The sequence below is a fragment of the Homalodisca vitripennis genome, unplaced genomic scaffold (genome assembly GCF_021130785.1).
Source record: "Homalodisca vitripennis isolate AUS2020 unplaced genomic scaffold, UT_GWSS_2.1 ScUCBcl_4018;HRSCAF=9904, whole genome shotgun sequence".
Lineage (NCBI taxonomy): Eukaryota > Metazoa > Arthropoda > Insecta > Hemiptera > Cicadellidae > Homalodisca > Homalodisca vitripennis.
The window spans coordinates 5,579-24,281 of NW_025780152.1; the positions used below are offsets into that span (position 1 = coordinate 5,579).

General features: G+C 35.7%; 1 protein-coding gene across 1 annotated transcript in view; it reads left to right on the forward strand.

Moving 5' to 3' along the window:
- Positions 1-555: 555 nt before the first annotated feature.
- LOC124372785 (putative E3 ubiquitin-protein ligase UBR7) overlaps positions 556-18,703 on the forward strand; it is a gene marked incomplete at its 5' end in the record, with an annotated part of 37,016 nt that continues 18,868 nt past the window's right edge. Inside the window, 4 exons of the mRNA XM_046831195.1 lie at positions 556-908; positions 1,246-1,412; positions 7,070-7,206; positions 10,094-10,154. Of these exons, the coding sequence (XP_046687151.1) occupies positions 556-908; positions 1,246-1,412; positions 7,070-7,206; positions 10,094-10,154 (718 nt within the window). The remainder of the gene's footprint in view (positions 909-1,245; positions 1,413-7,069; positions 7,207-10,093; positions 10,155-18,703) is intronic.

An 18,703-nucleotide genomic window follows, 5' to 3' on the forward strand; every position in this document is an offset into this window, starting at 1 on the left:
AAACTATCTGTCCCCAAAAATTTTGATTTCAACCAGTACACAGACAAGAAAGGAAGCTTCAGAAAATAAAGCGAACGAAGAACTTTTAACTAGACTGGAACAATACGAAAAAGAACTTAATAGTAAAGAAATACTCATTCTTAAACTTCGGGATAACATCGACGAACTTAATGAATCAACTGAAAATAATAAGTGTCTCCACTGCTACCCACCTCTACAATACTCTGATTTCTCAAATGTTAAAGTTCACTTTCGGAACAATGCCAAAAATAGTTTGCCTCTCATACAAAAAAACAGTTTTACAACTGAAAACCAGTTTCAAATTCTTGAAATGGAAGACATTGTTGAAAATGATAAAACAGAGGAAAATTCAAGGCCCACTCATAAATCAATTGTAAAACCAAATACTAAAACTAATGCTAAAACAGAAACTAACCTTCAGCATGGAAATACAACTTCAAGGCCCAAACTGATCATTCTAGCGGACAGTCATGGGAAAAAGCTCAGTACTATGGTTGAACAAAGGTCATCTTTGAATGTGTGTTCTTATGTTAGGCCAGGAGCAAGATTTGACCAGGTTGTAGAAGATGTGGGAGAGATCACAAAAGGTTTGACCAGCTCTGATTACCTCTTGGTGATGGCAGGCACAAATAATGTTGAGAAATCAGGTGTCAAGCAGCTCATGAGTGATGTTCATACATTAATTAACAATACAAAGCACACCACCCTCCTGCTGGCTACACTACCCATGAGGCATGACCGCTGGGAGCTAGATGAAAATATTACAAAAATAAATGCTGAACTGGAGAACATTAGCGAAGTGCACGATGGCATGGTGAAACTTCTTCCCCTCCATCTCCTGCCTCGACATATGTTCACAGTGCATGGTTTACACATGAACCGAAGAGGTAAAAACCGGGTTGCTGAAATGATAAAAAATCTTGCCATGAAGAAAGTCGTTGAAAGTGAAACTGAAGTTCAAATATCAACCTCAACATTACATACTGGAGTAAAACCAACAACTATGCTCATTCCAAATGAAATCTACAAACAAGTGGCAGAAGAAGTAACTGCCAGTCAACAGGTTCCCCCAGTTTTCTTCAAACTCCAACAACAACAGGAACACTATTGAAACTGCCCCTGTGCGTTCTTCTAGAACTACCATCTTGGCCGAACTGGAAACATCATCCTCAACTTTAGAGTCAACACTATTACCAGAGACAAATATTAATGAACTGCCTGCAGAACCACAGCAAGCTGAGAAACCTACTCCCGAGAGCCGTACTCCAACATCCACTCCAACGGTGTCTCCCGGTGATCGCAGCTACGCAGAAGCCACAGCTACACCTAGAGGTCACAACAGATCACAAGAAACCACCTTCTCTACACACCTCAAGCACAACACTCTCTCTGTAAACAGTTGCCCAAGCCCCCCTTTTACAACCCTAACTATGTCACCAAAAAATATTGAAGCTTTTGATGTAAAACCTTCCTCTTCTTTAAACTCTCCAATGTCAGAAAATACCTTACAGGGATGACTAATCAAACCAATTGCTCATCCAAGTGTCACATTCCCAGTACATTTCCTGCTTCCTCCAATAACATAGTCAAAAATACAATATCAATTTTACATCACAATGTACAACATCTTCCATCTCGCTTAGATTTACTTGAAATTTTCCTTAAAGAATCAAAACCGGATTTAATTGCACTTAGCGAACACAAAATGACAGTAGAAGAATTGGATTTGCTACAAATTTCAAACTATGTAACAGCGTCTTGTTTTTCAAGGGAATCGGGTCGAGGTGGAGGTGTTATAATTTTTAGCTCATAAAAATATAGATTTTAAGAGTGTTGAAATGCCTTCCATTCAGTCATTATTAATAGAAAAAGAGTTTGAGTATTGTCTAGCAGAGATAACAACAGGTAGTTTTTCATTTATATTAGGATGTATTTACAGATCTCCGAACTACTCAAATCTGGACCAATTTCTTCACAATTTAGAAATACTGTTAGATGTTTTGTGCACAAAATTTAAACAAATTGTAATTGCAGGAGACTTTAATATAGATGTTCTGATAAAAAATGATACTTATAACAGATTTGTAAATATTTTGTCTATATATGGTATGAGGTATATGGTTAACTTTCCCACCCGAGTAACAGACCACTCTAAGACTGCAATTGACAACTTTATTACTAATATAGAACCAAACAATGTTCGTATAAATGGAGTAATTACTCAAATTTCGGATCATGATGGTCAACTAATGAATTTGATGAATGCAGTTTTCTGATAGCACAAATTTAACTAGGAAAGAAGTAAGAAAATTTAAAAATAGTAACATAGACATTTTTTGCAGACATCTAAGCTCAGAATCTTGGTCTGAGGTCTACCAATCTACTGTTAATCTAAAATATGATAGTTTTTACAGTATTTTTAAACATTATTTTGATATAGATTTTCCTAAACGGTATGTAACAGAAAACCCATGTAAAACAAAAGAATGGATTGATGAAGAATTAATTATAAAACAGAATGAAATTATAGAATTGGAATCCCAATTTAGAAGGTTTAAAGATAACAACTTAAAGTTATTAATCAAACATAAAAAAAGAGAGCTAAAAAGTAATATAGCTAATAGTAAAAAAAACTACTTTGAGGAAAAAATTGTCAATTCCAAAAATAAGATTAAAACCACATGGAAATTAGTTAACATGGAAGCAGGTAAACAGCCAAAATGTAAGGCAAATATTAAATTATTTTATCAAGAGAATTACATAACAGACCCAATTGCTATATGTGATACTTTCAATGAGTTTTTTGTTAATGCAGTCAAAGACTTAGTGTTACCAGAAATTACAGAATATTCTGCAAATTTGAATTTGTCAAATTTCCCTACAGTGGACACAAAATTTAAATTTGAAATGGCAACAGAAAACGAAATTGAAAAAATAGTAAATTCTTTTGAAAACAAATACTCAACAGGAAATGATGACATCCCTATTACGATCATTAAGGTAGCCTTGCCTTTTATCAACACTCCGCTGACCCATATAATTAATCATTCTCTAATTTCAGGAGTATTTCCTGAAAAATTTAAATTAGCTCGTGTCATTCCTATTTTTAAAAAGGGTAATTTGGAAGATGTCAAGTGTTACAGACCTGTATCTTTACTTCCTGTATTTTCAAAAATTTTAGAAAAAGTAGTTTTTAATCAATTTTTATAAATACCTAGAGTCTAATAAGATACTTGACAAAGAACAACATGGTTTTAGGTCCAACAAATCTACTATAACAGCCGGTGTTGAGTTTATAGAGTCGATTATTGAATCTGTCGATAAAGGTGAAAAAGTAATTGGAATCTTCTTAGATTTGTCAAGAGCCTTTTGATAGCGTAGAACATAAGAAGTTAGTGGATGTACTTCAAAATCTAGGAGTGGAGAACACTGAGTTAACTTGGTTCAAATCATATCTATCACAAAGAAAACAATATGTTGAAATAGACCATTTCTTGGATAGTAAAAAAATTAAGTATAAAGAAAAATATTCCTCTCACCTTTTAAAAGTACAATATGGAGTCCCACAGGGATCGATTTTAGGTCCTTTATTATTCCTGTGCTACCTAAAAGGTTTACCTGGAGTAGTACAGGATATCAACAATAAGGTCTGTCTTTATGCAGATGATACTAATGTAATCGTAAATGCAAAAACTGAAGAATTAGTTGAATTTTCATCGTACATTGGCCTATCATTAATAAAAGACTTTTTAAAACAGTAAAAACCTTCTTTTAAACTCATCTAAATCTAGTTTTGTTTCCTTTTCAACAAAACAAACAAGGAATAAAATTTTTCCTACAGTATTTGTGGACAATGAAATATTGGAGCAGGTGGAGGAAACAAAATTTCTAGGCTTGACTATAGACGAAAACTTAGCCTGGGAAGAACATGTTAATCTTGTAATTCGTAAAACGTCTAGCGGTCTTTACGCTTTAAGGAGACTAGCCCATTCATGTAATATTGAAACTTTAAAAAATTTATATTATGCTTTAATCCATTCACATATTTCCTACGGAATTTGCATTTATGGATCAACAACAAAAAGAAATATGGACCAACTTTTAATGCAACAAAAAAGGGCACTAAGAATCATGTTTAATTTGAAGCAAACAGACTCTGTTAAACATTTGTTTTCAGAACTTAATATATTTACAGTTTACAGTTTGTACATTTACGAGTCAGTTAAATTTGTATTTATCAATAAAAGAATTGCAATAGGTAATACATCCCATAGGTATAACACTAGGTCACATAGATTGGTTGAACCTCATAAATTATTATTTTTTGAAAAAAAACCCACTTTTAAAGGAAATAAATTTTTTGAATATTTACCCCAAATCATAAAAAAAAGAGCAAAACCCTAATACCTTTTTAAGTTTGTTGAAAAAATTCTTAGCACATGCTGCTTTTTACTCTATAGAAGAGTTTATTTCTCACAACAATTAAAATGTCAGCAATAAAATATGTTAGTTTGGTGGTTATAAAAAATTTTAATTAAGTATAAATGAGTGTGTAAATGGCATTGTTCTGTCTTTAGATTGTTTACAATTCTGTATTGTAATGATAGTGTACTACTAAGAAAAAAAAAAATATATAGAAATAAGATAAAATATGACACTATTCTTGTACTTACTGTGCAAATATGAATAAAGATGATTGATTGATTGATTGATTGATTGATTGATGATGGCAATGGGAAAGAATTGTTTTCCTGCGAATTAACACAAGTGTTTGCTCCTATGAACTCAAGAAGTGCTACATTTTTTGCCTTTATTTCTTTCAATTAAAACTAAATTATTAGTATTATTAGTAGAAGATGAAGGCTTTGGTACTTGTCAGTGTGTAAGAATGCCATTACTCAAATCCTGACATGAAACTAGATCCCTAGGTTGATAAACAAAGACACCAACCATTCTCAGGTACCGAGGGAATGCACAGCTTGGAAGTAATATAATTACTCAGCGGTAAGGGATAACCATGTTGTTGTAACTTGACTTAAATATCTTGTGGTAACTGTTGTACCCACTTGACAATGCCTCAGCGGTAAGGGATAACCATGCTTGTTGTAACTTGACTTAAATATCTTGTGGTAACTGTTGTACCCACTTGACAAGGCCTCACCGGTAAGGGATAACCATGCTTGTTGTAACTTGACTTAAATATCTTGTGGTAACTGTTGTACCCACTTGACAAGGCCTCAGCGGTAAGGGATAACCATGCTTGTTGTAACTTGATTTAAATATCTTGTGGTAACTGTTGTACCCACTTGACAAGGCCTCAGCGGTAAGGGATAACCATGTTGTTGTAACTTGACTTAAATATCTTGTGGTAACTGTTGTACCCACTTGACAAGGCCTCACCGGTAAGGGATAACCATGCTTGTTGTAACTTGACTTAAATATCTTGTGGTAACTGTTGTACGCACTTGACAAGGCCTCAGCGGTAAGGGATAACCATGCTTGTTGTAACTTGACTTAAATATCTTGTGGTAACTGTTGTACCCACTTGACAAGGCCTCACCGGTAAGGGATAACCATGCTTGTTGTAACTTGACTTAAATATCTTGTGGTAACTGTTGTACCCACTTGACAAGGCCTCTGCGGTAAGGGATAACCATGCTTGTTGTAAGTTGACTTAAATATCTTGTGGGAACTGTTGTACCCCCTTGACAAGGCCTCACCGGTAAGGGATAACCATGCTTGTTGTAACTTGACTTAAATATCTTGTGATAACTGTTGTACCCACTTGACAAGGCCTCACCGGTAAGGGATAACCATGCTTGTTGTAACTTGACTTAAATATCTTGTGGTAACTGTTGTACCCACTTGACAAGGCCTCTGCGGTAAGGGATAACCATGCTTGTTGTAACTTGACTTAAATATCTTGTGGTAACTGTTGTACCCACTTGACAAGGCCTCACCGGTAAGGGATAACCATGCTTGTTGTAACTTGACTTAAATATCTTGTGGTAACTGTTGTACCCACTTGACAAGGCCTCACCGGTAAGGGATAACCATGCTTGTTGTAACTTGACTTAAATATCTTGTGGTAACTGTTGTACCCACTTGACAAGGCCGGTTATTCTAAAATAGAACTGATTATTATTTTTAAATAATTTATTTTCTGATGTTAGTAGATTTTGTAAAAGTATCACATTTGCAATATTTTTTAATGTACCCCTCTTTATAATTCTCTAATTAAAAGCCTGTCAATTATTTTCATTTTTTTAAAATTTATGTAAATAAGTAAATAATAAATTGAAGCATACTCAGACTGTGCTTTTTTGTAGTTGACTTTGCGATTGATTGAGACACCCCATTCCATGAAGCTTCTTGCAGCCTCTAAGAACTCCAAACACAAACATTTTAATTTAAAAATAAATCATATGGGATTAAACCCTTCAAAGCAGTTCCGCATGTAGGTCCAGTGGACCAAGTTATTATAAAATAACAAAAACAACTCACATACAAAAAGAAGTAAGCTTTAGGTACATTGTACTAATGTCAATTTGCTCAGGAGTTTGATTCTCAGCACTCCGTTTATGTATATACGCTTTTCCTAATAAAATTTAATTTGAATGTTGAGTTCACCTTCCTCTTAGTGTAGTGTCTGGAATGTGGTACTATCACAGACTTGACTCCTGAAATCCAGACGCTGCACTAAGAGGAAAGTGAACTGGAGCTAAACTCAACATTCACATTGAATCAACCCTTCCCACCATAGCTACGTTATGTGTCAAATTTAGTTGTTATATTTTTATATTATGTCTGCAATATGTTTTTATATCTATGACTAATACAATACAGTATTGGTAATGGATCTTTTATTCTTGAATCTAGTAATCTATTCCTTTTATTCTTGGATCTTTTATCTTTTACTTTGTGAATTTAGTCATGCTTGCAATATGATTTTAGAATTAATTTATAATATTGTCTTAACATAATAATTCTATTTGTTATGATTCTGTTAGATTTTTAAGACGTAACAACTGTGTATTGTGTGTTCTAGGGATATTTGAAACGGCAAGCTTTATACTCGTGCTTGACCTGCCTGCCTGCTGACAAGTCAGAGCATGCCGGAGTCTGCTTGGCCTGCAGCTACCACTGTCATAGTGACCATGACTTAGTCGAACTCTATACTAAAAGGTCAACTTGTTGTAACACAACTTATATTATTGTTTCTTTTATAACTAAATAAGAGAAAATAATTAAATAAATTAGCAATTTTTAATGTGAATATTATTGTTTTTATTTTGATTTATTTAAAGAAATAAGCCATTCAGCTTGTGTTTAGTTCTCAACTACTTGAGCAGAAGCGTTAATCTCTTATTAAAAACGAAAATGTGTATTTTTATTTGGTTTACAGTAATAATTTACAGCATATACTATAGTATAGTCTTATAATATAGGAGAGGTGCTGATCATGCCTGCTGCAAGAAGTATGTACAGCGTAATGTCAGGTGAGAAGGGCTGACAGTATGTCTGAGAATGTGCACTCCCAATTAGTTTTATGTTTGAAATCAACGGAAACGTCTGCATTACAACTAGACGATAGTACAGACAACTTATAAATCTCACTTGCAAGCTTTTGTCCATTACAAACATGAAAAATATAGCATTGAAGATCTGTTATTTTGTCAAGAGATAATACATAACAATGCAAATGATGTTTTTGAAGCTATCAGTGGTTATATTTTACGGGTCACAAAACTGGGTTAATGGCTCGGTTGATGCAAGTGGGGCCAAAGGTCAAGTGGACACACTGTTCAGTACGTAGAGAAGTGCTGGCAGTGAAGGGAATGTCAGCTGAGCTTAAAACTGTATTTGAAGAACTCGTAAAAATTGTCAACTATATTAAGTCATGACCCTTGAACTCTAGCATTTTTTCCAGTTGTGTCAGGAAATGGGAAGTGGGTATAAACACCTGTTTTTACACACAGAGATTCGCTGGCTTTCTCGAGGAATCGTTCTCAAACATTTTTTTTAACCAAGTTCATGACTTTTTATGGCTCTGCAAAGTTGTGTACTTGGCTGATTTATTTACACATTTTAATGTTTTAAACTTGAAGTTGCAAGAACCTGATATTAAAATATTTATGATAAAAGACAAAATCGAAGCAATGATTGAAAAACTGAAACTGTGGGTAAATGGAGTTGAAAGAAATTTTTACATGTCATTGCTTTTGTCACAACAGTTTTTAACCAAATCTGAAGAAAGTCTAGCTGTTGATGTTCAACACATGGTTGTCGAACATATGACCGATGTAGCAAGTACATTGAGGAAGTACTTTCCTGCACCAGATGCAAACAATGACTGGATAAGACACCCTTCCAAACAACAAGATGTGCCAGCCTTACTGACCTCTCTGAAAATGAACAAGATCAACTGCTAGATTTGTCTTGCAGTAGGGCTTTGGAAATAATCTTCAAAGAAACATTTTCTACATTTTATAACATAAAGTGTTAAGAAAAATCTGTTTAAGAACATTGAACAAACCTTGAGGTTGAAAATTTCAACAATTCTTTCCAAAATTTCGGACATTATACAGTTGAAGAAACAAATGCATTCCTCCCAATTGATGGTGATGAGTTGTAATGTTATATGTTCAACAGAGATATAGACGAAAACCCACAACCTAGCTTTTCTTTAACCCTCCATCTTATGATTATTTCACGCTAAAATGATAGCAAATTTTCAAGCTATTTGCATGGTTTGCTTAAAAAATTATAAGAAAATAAAATTGTGAGAAAATGCTAAGTGTTGTATATCAACTTGTTTGTAATAAGATGCGCTCTACAAGCTAGTGACAAAAATAAAAACAACTTTAAAAACAATTTTTTTCCTTGGCCAACAGTAGAATAAAAAAATTAAACTTTGTGGTGCTATATATGTACACTGAATTGTTGTAATCAAAAATTTACGAAAAGTTCCAAATTTAATTTTGAGTTGAAAACATATAACTTAACTTCCACAGAAAAAACACTAACACAGAGGACTTGAAAAATTAAAAAATGTTCTGTAGGTAAAATTGGACTATTACTGTAATGCTTAAAATGTTTTTTTTCTCAATAAACCACTTATTCCGACTATTTCGGACCGTGTTCTAACCCTTAAAAAAACCCCCTTGAATGTGTTATTATTTTGGTTCAAATAGAAGCCTACAAATATCTAATGTATTAAACCAAAACGTAATTAAACCATGAGAAAAAATATATAACTCTTTATATACACATTTACATAACTCAATATAGATTTAGTCTGATTGAGGTTCTGACTCCTCGCTCTTCTGCTAAACAGTGCCTAATCACACTAGAACGGCTGAGTTCGCTCATAATAAAACATGAAATAATATAAAAAACTATTACAACAACAATCAAGACAGTACTGAACGCCACAGTAACGTAGCAGTCCCAATTGTCTGATTGTTACTTCCCCACAACTTTCCAAACATCGGTTCCAGTTATACTGGTGGAAAGGGAGTTTATTCCTCTTTCATACTATATAAAGTACAAGATTATCACATATCTTGTTATTTGACAATAACTAATGATCGCACGGTGCAACTCTATCCGTACAAACGGGTCAGATTGAGTTGCACCATGGATCTTATCAGGTGGAGGGTTAAATTGATGGAGAAGATTACCATAGAAAAGAATTTTTTCGTTCACTGTGTCAGTTTTAGTAGAGATCAAATCGGAGGGCAACAAAAGGGTTTAGAATTGTAATTATTTCTCAGATAATATTTCTCCGAGTTTGACACCCTTACAAAAAGCATCATACACACATAAATAAATTGTAAATCAGCATCAGCCAACCATGAACAGATTCTTTAAGTGATGTCTTTGTTTATTTATGTGTCTGACAGTCGATTTTAAGCATATAAAGGTAGAAAATATAATCTGAGAAAATTATTGTTTATATTTTTTAACTCTTTCAGTACTCTTCAGTATTATAATGTCTGAGCTAAAAAACTAAGAAACATTACTAAATTCAATATGCTTTTGTCCTCAAAATCCGGTTGTTGTGTTTCAGAAACTTTCGGTGTGACTGCGGAAACAGACTTTTCAATGGGAAGAAGTGCACTTTGGACCCTGTGAGTCGTACTATTTATACATAATATAACATGCAACAGTTTGAAATTTCTTTCTAATAAAAAAAAACTCATGGTACACAACGGTGATATTCTAATGTTATGTCTTGTCAAGTGTTAGTGGAACAAATGATTCTGATTTGTTGAGATAAAGTAATAGAGTAGTTTATTGTAATTTCTGTTTCACTGCACGATATCTTGAAAATGAAATGATCAATAGACTTGTTCTGTATGAAGCTTCATTTAAATAAGGGAAACACTGAGTTCGATGATGGTGCATGTCACTTCATGTGTGTTGGCTGAGTGCTAGTGTAAGCCCTCCGATATTAGCCAGAGAGGCTCATGGTTAATAAAAGGGATAGCGTTTTTTGCTGCCACCACCCTAGCTCGTAGGGAAATTTAGAATAGTGGTTGAGAAGGGTCTTGAAATAATTACTCACGTTTCTCCTTTGTTTGAGTCCAATCTATATTCAAAATGCACTAAAACACTCGTAGGCGCACCCAAACTACTATATGTGTACCGGTGTGTTTCGCATCTCACTCCACCAAAATAAACTTACTTCACACACTCTACATTGCCAATCCCTCCGCCTACCTCCGAGCCCTCAACTCGACTGCCGACCCGTGCTGACGAGTGCTGACCCTTGCATTTCCTCAGCACGGCCAGTCACCTCACATCACGCGGTTAAAGGGACTTGGGTTTAGTCCAGTTAATTTACACACTGTGTAAATTACTAAAATACCATCTAAAAAATTACTATATTAAAATAGTAGTGTGCGTGCGCGCTACATCACTCTCACCCTTTCAGGAAAGATGGATCATACAGAATTTTCATGGTGATACATCTTAGATTCTCAGAATATAACAAACATTTACAATACTTCAAAAAAAAAATGTATAGGATAACATTTTACATTACATCATTTTTTCACAACTTAAAAGGACAAAATAGTATTTTTAGGCTGCGTAAGTTCTTATAATCTACAATTTAATTCTACTTGACATTGACAATCACTTAAGATATATGTCCTCCTAACTACATTACATTTCTTGAGCTTGGCAAGTCCCCACATATTTATAACAAATATAGTCTTTGCAACACTGACCTGACTGGTTCAGCACTACAATGAATTTCACAATACCGTACTTCAAGGCGGGCTTGGTGTATTGAATTGAACAAAGGAAGACTCCTGAATAATTTCTGCGAGCGGAGTTCCATGTTCTACTCGAATGTTGGGCTTGCCGCTCAGCAACTGAGGACATCCTCGCACAGGTTGGCATTTTCCTGTGACAAAACAAAACTACGCAAAGTACACTATTCAAAATGAACAAAATAAACATTGAAACTATGATAATGTAGAAATAGTTTCAGTGGGGTTTCTATACTTTTCTTTGATACTAGGGTACAAAACATGTGTATCATTTAAAAGCTTGTTAAGGTCTAGTTCTATGTGATTATCTTTAAGATTGTCCTTGACTTTTTGCATTGTTTCGAATAACAAGCTACTGTTTTTAAAGATTAGATTTTCTTCGTGAGATAGCAACAGGTTAATCTTTGGGATGTGCAAATGGTTAATGTCAAATTTTATATTTTATATTTCCTTGAGTCCTCGAGAAATAACTTATTATATTTACCAAAGATAGCGCAACTTGAAGCCTGTTTTAATATTCCAGACTTGTTTAAAGTTAATTCTAAATAACCTAGATGTGGTGGAGAGATAACTGAGTTTTCTCCATCAGAACTCCTCATACAGTTAAGTATGACTTTATATGGTTCCTTTAGGCTATAGATCCAATCATTGCCGTTTTGGATCCATACAGGTGAAGTTACATTTATGGTTAAGGTTCGTGAACATTTTTTCTGTGACTAGGTTAGATCCCATGAATAGAGCGAATATACAATCATTAACGCTATGATGCAAATACATTTATAGAGTTAGGACACAAATAAAAATGACTTAGTCTACACTGACTTAGTGTGTTAAAATCGATAGGTGCATAATACTGTCTCTCTTTGGAGATCAACAAATAATCAACTTGTACATTCCATTTTAACCAATGTTGAAGGTTTTGTTTGGTACAATGGAATAACTTCTACTTTATAAAGTTCAAGACGTCTGTCTTGCGAACTTAAAGGTACAGTTACGATCAATCTAATTCCTGTCTTGGTGGCTAAAAGCATGAGCAGTGCAAAAGGTGTAATACATAAATACGTCTTCTTCATTAACTGGTATAATTAGTTTCAAATGACGAGGTATGACTTTTCCTATGTCAAGCCAATATGTTTACAAACTCATGGGGTGGTAGTAATTTGCTGCTTATTCTACCTGTGTTTACTAATTCTAAAGCTTGCCTAAACTCAACAATTCTTAACTTTGCTTCATCTATGGTTTGACCTAAATGACGTGCTAGACTGACAGATTTTAAATGTTTTGTTAATGAACGATGTAGCATAATGTTTTCTTGTTCGAATCCTTGGAGTGAAGTGATTAACATGCTATTTGAATGAGTAAGTTTAGTCATTATCTCTGATATGGCTTTAGTATTTGTTACCATCTTTTCATTCATGTCTTTCATTAAGGTGATTTTGGTTTTCTCTAGAACTCAACAGTGATCCGCTAATCTTTTTTATCTCTTCAACTTTACTATTAACTTGTTCCATATCTTCGCTAGTGGGCACACCAAACAACCATTTCAATGCATATCCTCCTGCATCAACTAGTCCTCGCTTGGAGCGTTCTGTAGGTAGAAGTCTAAATAAGTCACTTACATCGGATTCATACTGGTCTATCCCGGTCTTAATTCTACTATATTCGAAAGCAAAGTCCTCATCCCACACATTTACACTAGTGTTCGTATAATAAACTAAGTCTGTGCACAATGTCTTAAGTGACTCAAGTTTCGTCTCTTATTTCTATCATATTAAAATCTAATACAATCTTCCATTCATCCTCGGAAATAATTGTGTCATGAAGTTTCTTGAAAACGATTCCCTGTGTCATTTCATTCTCTGCCATTCCTGTCTCGACAAAGAGTACAAGTATTCCTGAAATCATCATTTAGATCCTAATAATTGTTTTACTTCATGAATATCCTGACTTATTCGAATTTATTTTATTACGTACAGCTTGATCTTATGTTTTCTTATCTTAACCTGCGTAGATATAACTTCTTTCCTTATAGTGTACTCAATCACACATTTGAATTGTTTGGATCCTTTAAAATTTGGCTTTTATTCCACACACCTTGCATACCCATTCATCAACATTCGTTTTCACAGTCATACAACATTCATACTCACGCATACAAACCCATTCAATTCGGAGTAACTATTGCATTCTACTTTGTACGTGGTACTCTAAAACATCTTTTTACTTACACATCAGACAAGAAGCATAACATACTAACGAGGAATATTTTAGTGTATCATATAACATCCTCAAATAACAAACAATACATAATTATTCAATACATTGCGTTTACTTTTAACTACTAAATAAACGATGCAATACGCGTTCACTGTCATAACAATATGTATATACATTCCTATTATTTAATAAACTTCATAGTCTTTGAATCTACACGGTTTTTCTATCTATCTCTTATGGATCTAAAAAGGGCCTGGTCGCTCTTCTGCGGTTCCTGGGCTTGGTTCTCTCCTGTCTTGTTCTTCATTTTGTCCGGCTACTCTATTGAATGCCTCGTCATGGTCTTCGGTCTCTTCAATGATTTCTTCCTGTTTCTTCTTCTTCTGCTACCTGAGCAGCTTTTGGATCATTTTGGCTACTTCCTTGTTCTTGCAACTTAAACTCGGTTGACAGGTTTTACTCGATTCACATGTACAGTTACATTCTTCCTTTTAATTCGGAGTACGACATTCAAATCTGATATAACCTTGACAATTGTGTATGGACCTTTCCATGGTCTAGACAACTTCTTCACTCTTCCTTTTTTCACTTGGGGCACGTGAAGGTAATACTCGTTGGCCCTCTTCAAATTTATTTAGCTTAGAATTCTTGTCGTATTGTCTCTTTTGCTGGGTTCTTTGCATGGTCTTGGCATTGTTGAGACAAATTCTTACTGCATTCAACTTCATCTTAAGATCTTCGACATAATCAGGGTAACCATCATCTTCTTCTGTGATCAATAGATCATCTTCTAAGGGAGTCTTCATCTCTCTTCCAAAGACTAGCTCAAAAGGAGAAAATCCTGTTGAATCATGCACTTGAGAGTTATAAGCCATATTTACCATTGGTAGGAGCTCGTCCCAGTCTGTTTGATTTCGGTTGACATAATGACTTAGCATCTTGGGTATGGATCTATGAACTCTTTCTGTTCTACCATTGCTCATGGGATGATATGCGGTGGTTTGAAGTTTTCTTTATTCTTAGTAGAGCACACATGCTTTTCATTATTTCGGATGTGAAATTTGAGCCTTGATCAGTAATTAATTCACAGGGTACTCCCATCTTCGTAATGACTCTCTGCACAAGTGCTCGGGGCTATTGTTTTCTGCAGTTTGGGTCTGGCAATGCAATAAACTCTCCGTACCTTGTAAAATGATCTATAACTGTCAGTATTATTTGTTTTTGGAGCTTGTTAGGGGTAATGGGGCCAACAATGTCACACGAAATCCGGTATCCAAATTCTGTACTTTCTTGAAATTTACCTAAAGGTGCTTTAGTTTTTCCGTAATCCATTCTTTTATTGCATGGATCACATGCTCTGATAAAGGAGACAACATCTAATTTCATTTTCGGCCAATAAAACTTTTCTTGGATTCTTAACATCGTCTTCTTGATACCTCCATGACCTGCTGTCGGGATATCATGGTGTAAACGAATAACCTTCTCTCTTAACCCGTCTTGGAACGACTATCAGTTGTCTGTCCTGCCTCTTTATATAGATGACTCCTTGTGGACTTGTTTTGAACTGAGGGTATTTTTTCAATCTCTGGCACTCTTCATCCTTTACATTGATTTTCTTTAATGCTGTCCACATCCAATATAGGTAGACTTTCCACAGTATTCTTGCACACAATTCTGCTCAGACAATCAGCGTTTTGATTTTTTATCCCTGGTTTATGGAATAACCTTGTAAGTCATATTCAGCCAATTTCAGTGCCCATCTAGTGAGTCTACTCGAAGGATCTTTTAGCGACAGCAGCCATCTGATTGCGCTGTGATCAGTATACAAGGAGAATGATCGTCCGTACAGGTAGCATCGGAAATACTTTACTGCCCATACAACTGCTAAAAGTTCTTTTTCTGTTACTGTATAATTCTGCTCAGCAGAGTTTAACTGTCTTGACGCATAGGCGATAGGGTGTTCTATTCCATTAATCACTTGTCCTAATACTGCGCCAAGTGCAACATTACTTGCATCAGTGCTTAAGACGAATTCCTTGGAGAAATTTTGGATACACTAATAAAGGTTCAGTTACAAGGATGGTCTTCAATTTTTCAAATGATGTTTCCGCTTCTTCGTTCCACTCAAACTTTTTTGGTCTTTTTTGGTTAAAATTTTGTCAGAGGATTTAGCGATGTCGGCAAATTTCGGTACATGCCTCCTATAGTAACTACATAGTCCCTATAAATCCACGAAGTTCCTTTTCATTCCTTGGGTCTTGGAAAATTTTTGACAGCTTCAATCTTATTCTGACATGGTTTGATTCCATCTCTCGATACAACATGGCCTAGGAAGTTAATTTCAGACTTTGCTATTTGGCATTTCTTCAACTGGATACTCAAATTTACCTCTTGAAATCTCTCTAGAACTTCACTAAGATCTTTAGCGTGCTGATCAATACTCGAACTGAAGATTAGGATATCATCCATGTAGGGCAAACATGCTTTTCCTTTCAGACCTGTGAGAGTAGTAATCAACCAATCGTTGAAATACAGAAGGAGAATTGATCAATCCCATTGGCATGCGTGTATAATTCATAATGACCATCAGGAGTACTGAAGGCCGTCTTCTCTTGACTTTCAGGGTGCATTTTTACCTGATAGAAACCTGAATTCAGATCCAGTGCCGAGAAGTACTGACTGCCTCCTAACATGTCTAAAGTTTCATGTATATCTGGAAGGGGATATATTTCCGGAACTGTAATTTTATTGAGTTCCCGATAGTCTACACATAGACGATAACTGATGGTACCATCAGAGCCTGCTTTCTTGGGGACAATGATTACCGGTGCTGACCATGGGGAAGTACTGGGTACAATTACACCTTTAATCTAATTGTTCTTGTATCAAATTTTGTAGAGTACCTCTCTGTGATTGTGGCACTCTGTAAGGTTTCTTATTGATCGGAGGATGTTGGCTCGTGTTGATTTTGTGAGTAACTAAAGAAGTACACCCCAAATTCTCTATTCCTCCTAAGCTAAATAGACGCTTGTAGCGTTGGAGAACATTTTTTAATTTATTTTGGTCTTCAATTGGGAGGTGCTTTAATTTTTCTTCAAGTTTTCCATTGAATTCCTCTGTCCTATTTTGTGTTAGATTTACTCGTTTCCATGCTCCTTTATTTGCTTCACTGTGTGGCTCTTCTATTTTGCAGAGCAGCGTATTCTTGTATATCACTAAATTTTCAGAGGTGATATTTATGATTTTGGTCCAACACATTCCTTTATTCACTTTTTGAAAGGCTTCTAGCGACATTGATGCCATGAACTTTTACTAACGCTGGTTCTGTAATTACTGTTTTTCCTTCCATTTGTTCCATTTGATCCTTTTTGTTTTTGCTTAATTTTACTTGAATAAGCCATTTTCTGAACGGCAGGCACGTTGATGTTTGTGCGACTATACGCTAAAATGTCAGGTATTTCTTCCTTCAGGATTTGTTTTGGGGTGGATTAAGGTTTGTCGAACTTGTTTCGTGGGAACATTGAACAATGCCAATGCCACTTCTCCTGCTTCGAGTTACAGGGGATTCTCTTTCATGGAAACTGCATGCTATCTTGTTTCCAATACTCAGAGACTTAATTCTCAAGGTCAATCACAGCCTTTTTTCGTTTCAAAACATCGTATCCTAGGATAGCAATATAATCTTCAGGAGATCTGTTGCTACGAAGTCACATTTTAAATCAAGTAACTCCAGTTGCAAGGTCTCTGTTACAGTGCCGTAAACGTTTCATAACAGCACCAGTGATACCTCGTATTTGGATTTCAGTTGGAGTTAGCTTGTTCTGAGCCATTGTCCTATCGATCAGTGATACTTGTGCTCCTGTATCGATTACAATGAGACCGTTCACTCCTCCTATGCACCCTTGTACAATTAATTCACTCACATTTTCTTGTGTCAAAGTGGCAACAGCTTTGAAATTCAACTTCGCCTGTCTGAGTCCCGTGTGGTTCAGATTTACATGATTTCTGAGGTTCCCAGCGGCGTGCCTGGGTCCCTCGTTGTGGTTTAACGTGTTCGAAGCTGATCCACGTCCTCCATGCTGATACCCTCTGCTCCTGAAGGTTCCTCCTCTAGCTGCGCCTCTTCCTAATGCTGTATTTCTCATACCCCAACAATTGTTTGCTGTGTGTCCAGGTTTTCGGCAATTTTCACAATAATAGGTAGTTTGTTTCACCTTTACTTCTACAATCCCTCTCTTTGTGACCTTTCTTCTTACATGTATAACATACAATATCTACTCGCCTGGATTGGCATTTTCTCTGGCTTTAATTGGCCTGGTTTCCCACAAGTGTAACACGTAGTATCGGTGATCGTTCCAAAAACTCGCCTTGTCTTCTCCTCAAATTCGGATGGTCTTTTCTCTAAGTTGTTTAGAGCTATCGCCGTGGTTACAGCTTCTCTGAATGTTTTAGGGAACTTGATCCTGGTCTGTGCCGTCCTATTTCACCATTTAATCCTCTTACAAAGGCATCCATGGCTCTTCTATCGGCCTCTTCTCTCAGAATTTGGTTTGCTTCAGCGTTGTTTGTAACCTTAGAGTTTTATCACTGACCCTTTTTACTCGGTCAGAGACTGCTCAATAGTTTCTCCTCTGTTTTGTCGTATGCTAGCCAATTGCTCGAAGTAGTAATGATCTGGTAGGGCTATCGCCGAATCTTTCCATAAAAGCAGCTTTTATTTCTTCTAAAGTTGTTGAGTTTTTACATTTTTCGTCTGACTTTGCAAACTGTAGAGCACTGCCTGTTAGTTTAGATTTAAAACTTGAAGTTTTTGAGCTTCACTCCAATTGCTGAGCTCTCCAATTCCTTCGATGTTGTCAAAGAAGGGGGCGACTAGATCTGCTTTCTCTCCATCGTAATGGGCTATACTTGAGACAAGCTCAAATGACGGCTTGCTGTCTGCAAGGGTCCATGTCCATCGGTTACGGAGATGTTTCAGTTTTTGTTCACCGCGGAGGTAGAAGCGTTGGCTAACGTTTCATCTAGTGTTACTGAAGCGACCTCACTTTATTCGATATGGCATCAAAGGCGTCTTTGGACCTCAACGGTCTTCCCTTCTAGTGTACAGTGCCCATCGTTAATAATTTAAAAAAATTTGGTTTTCCTCTTTGGAATACAGTAGCTATACAATTCTCTAGGTTTAT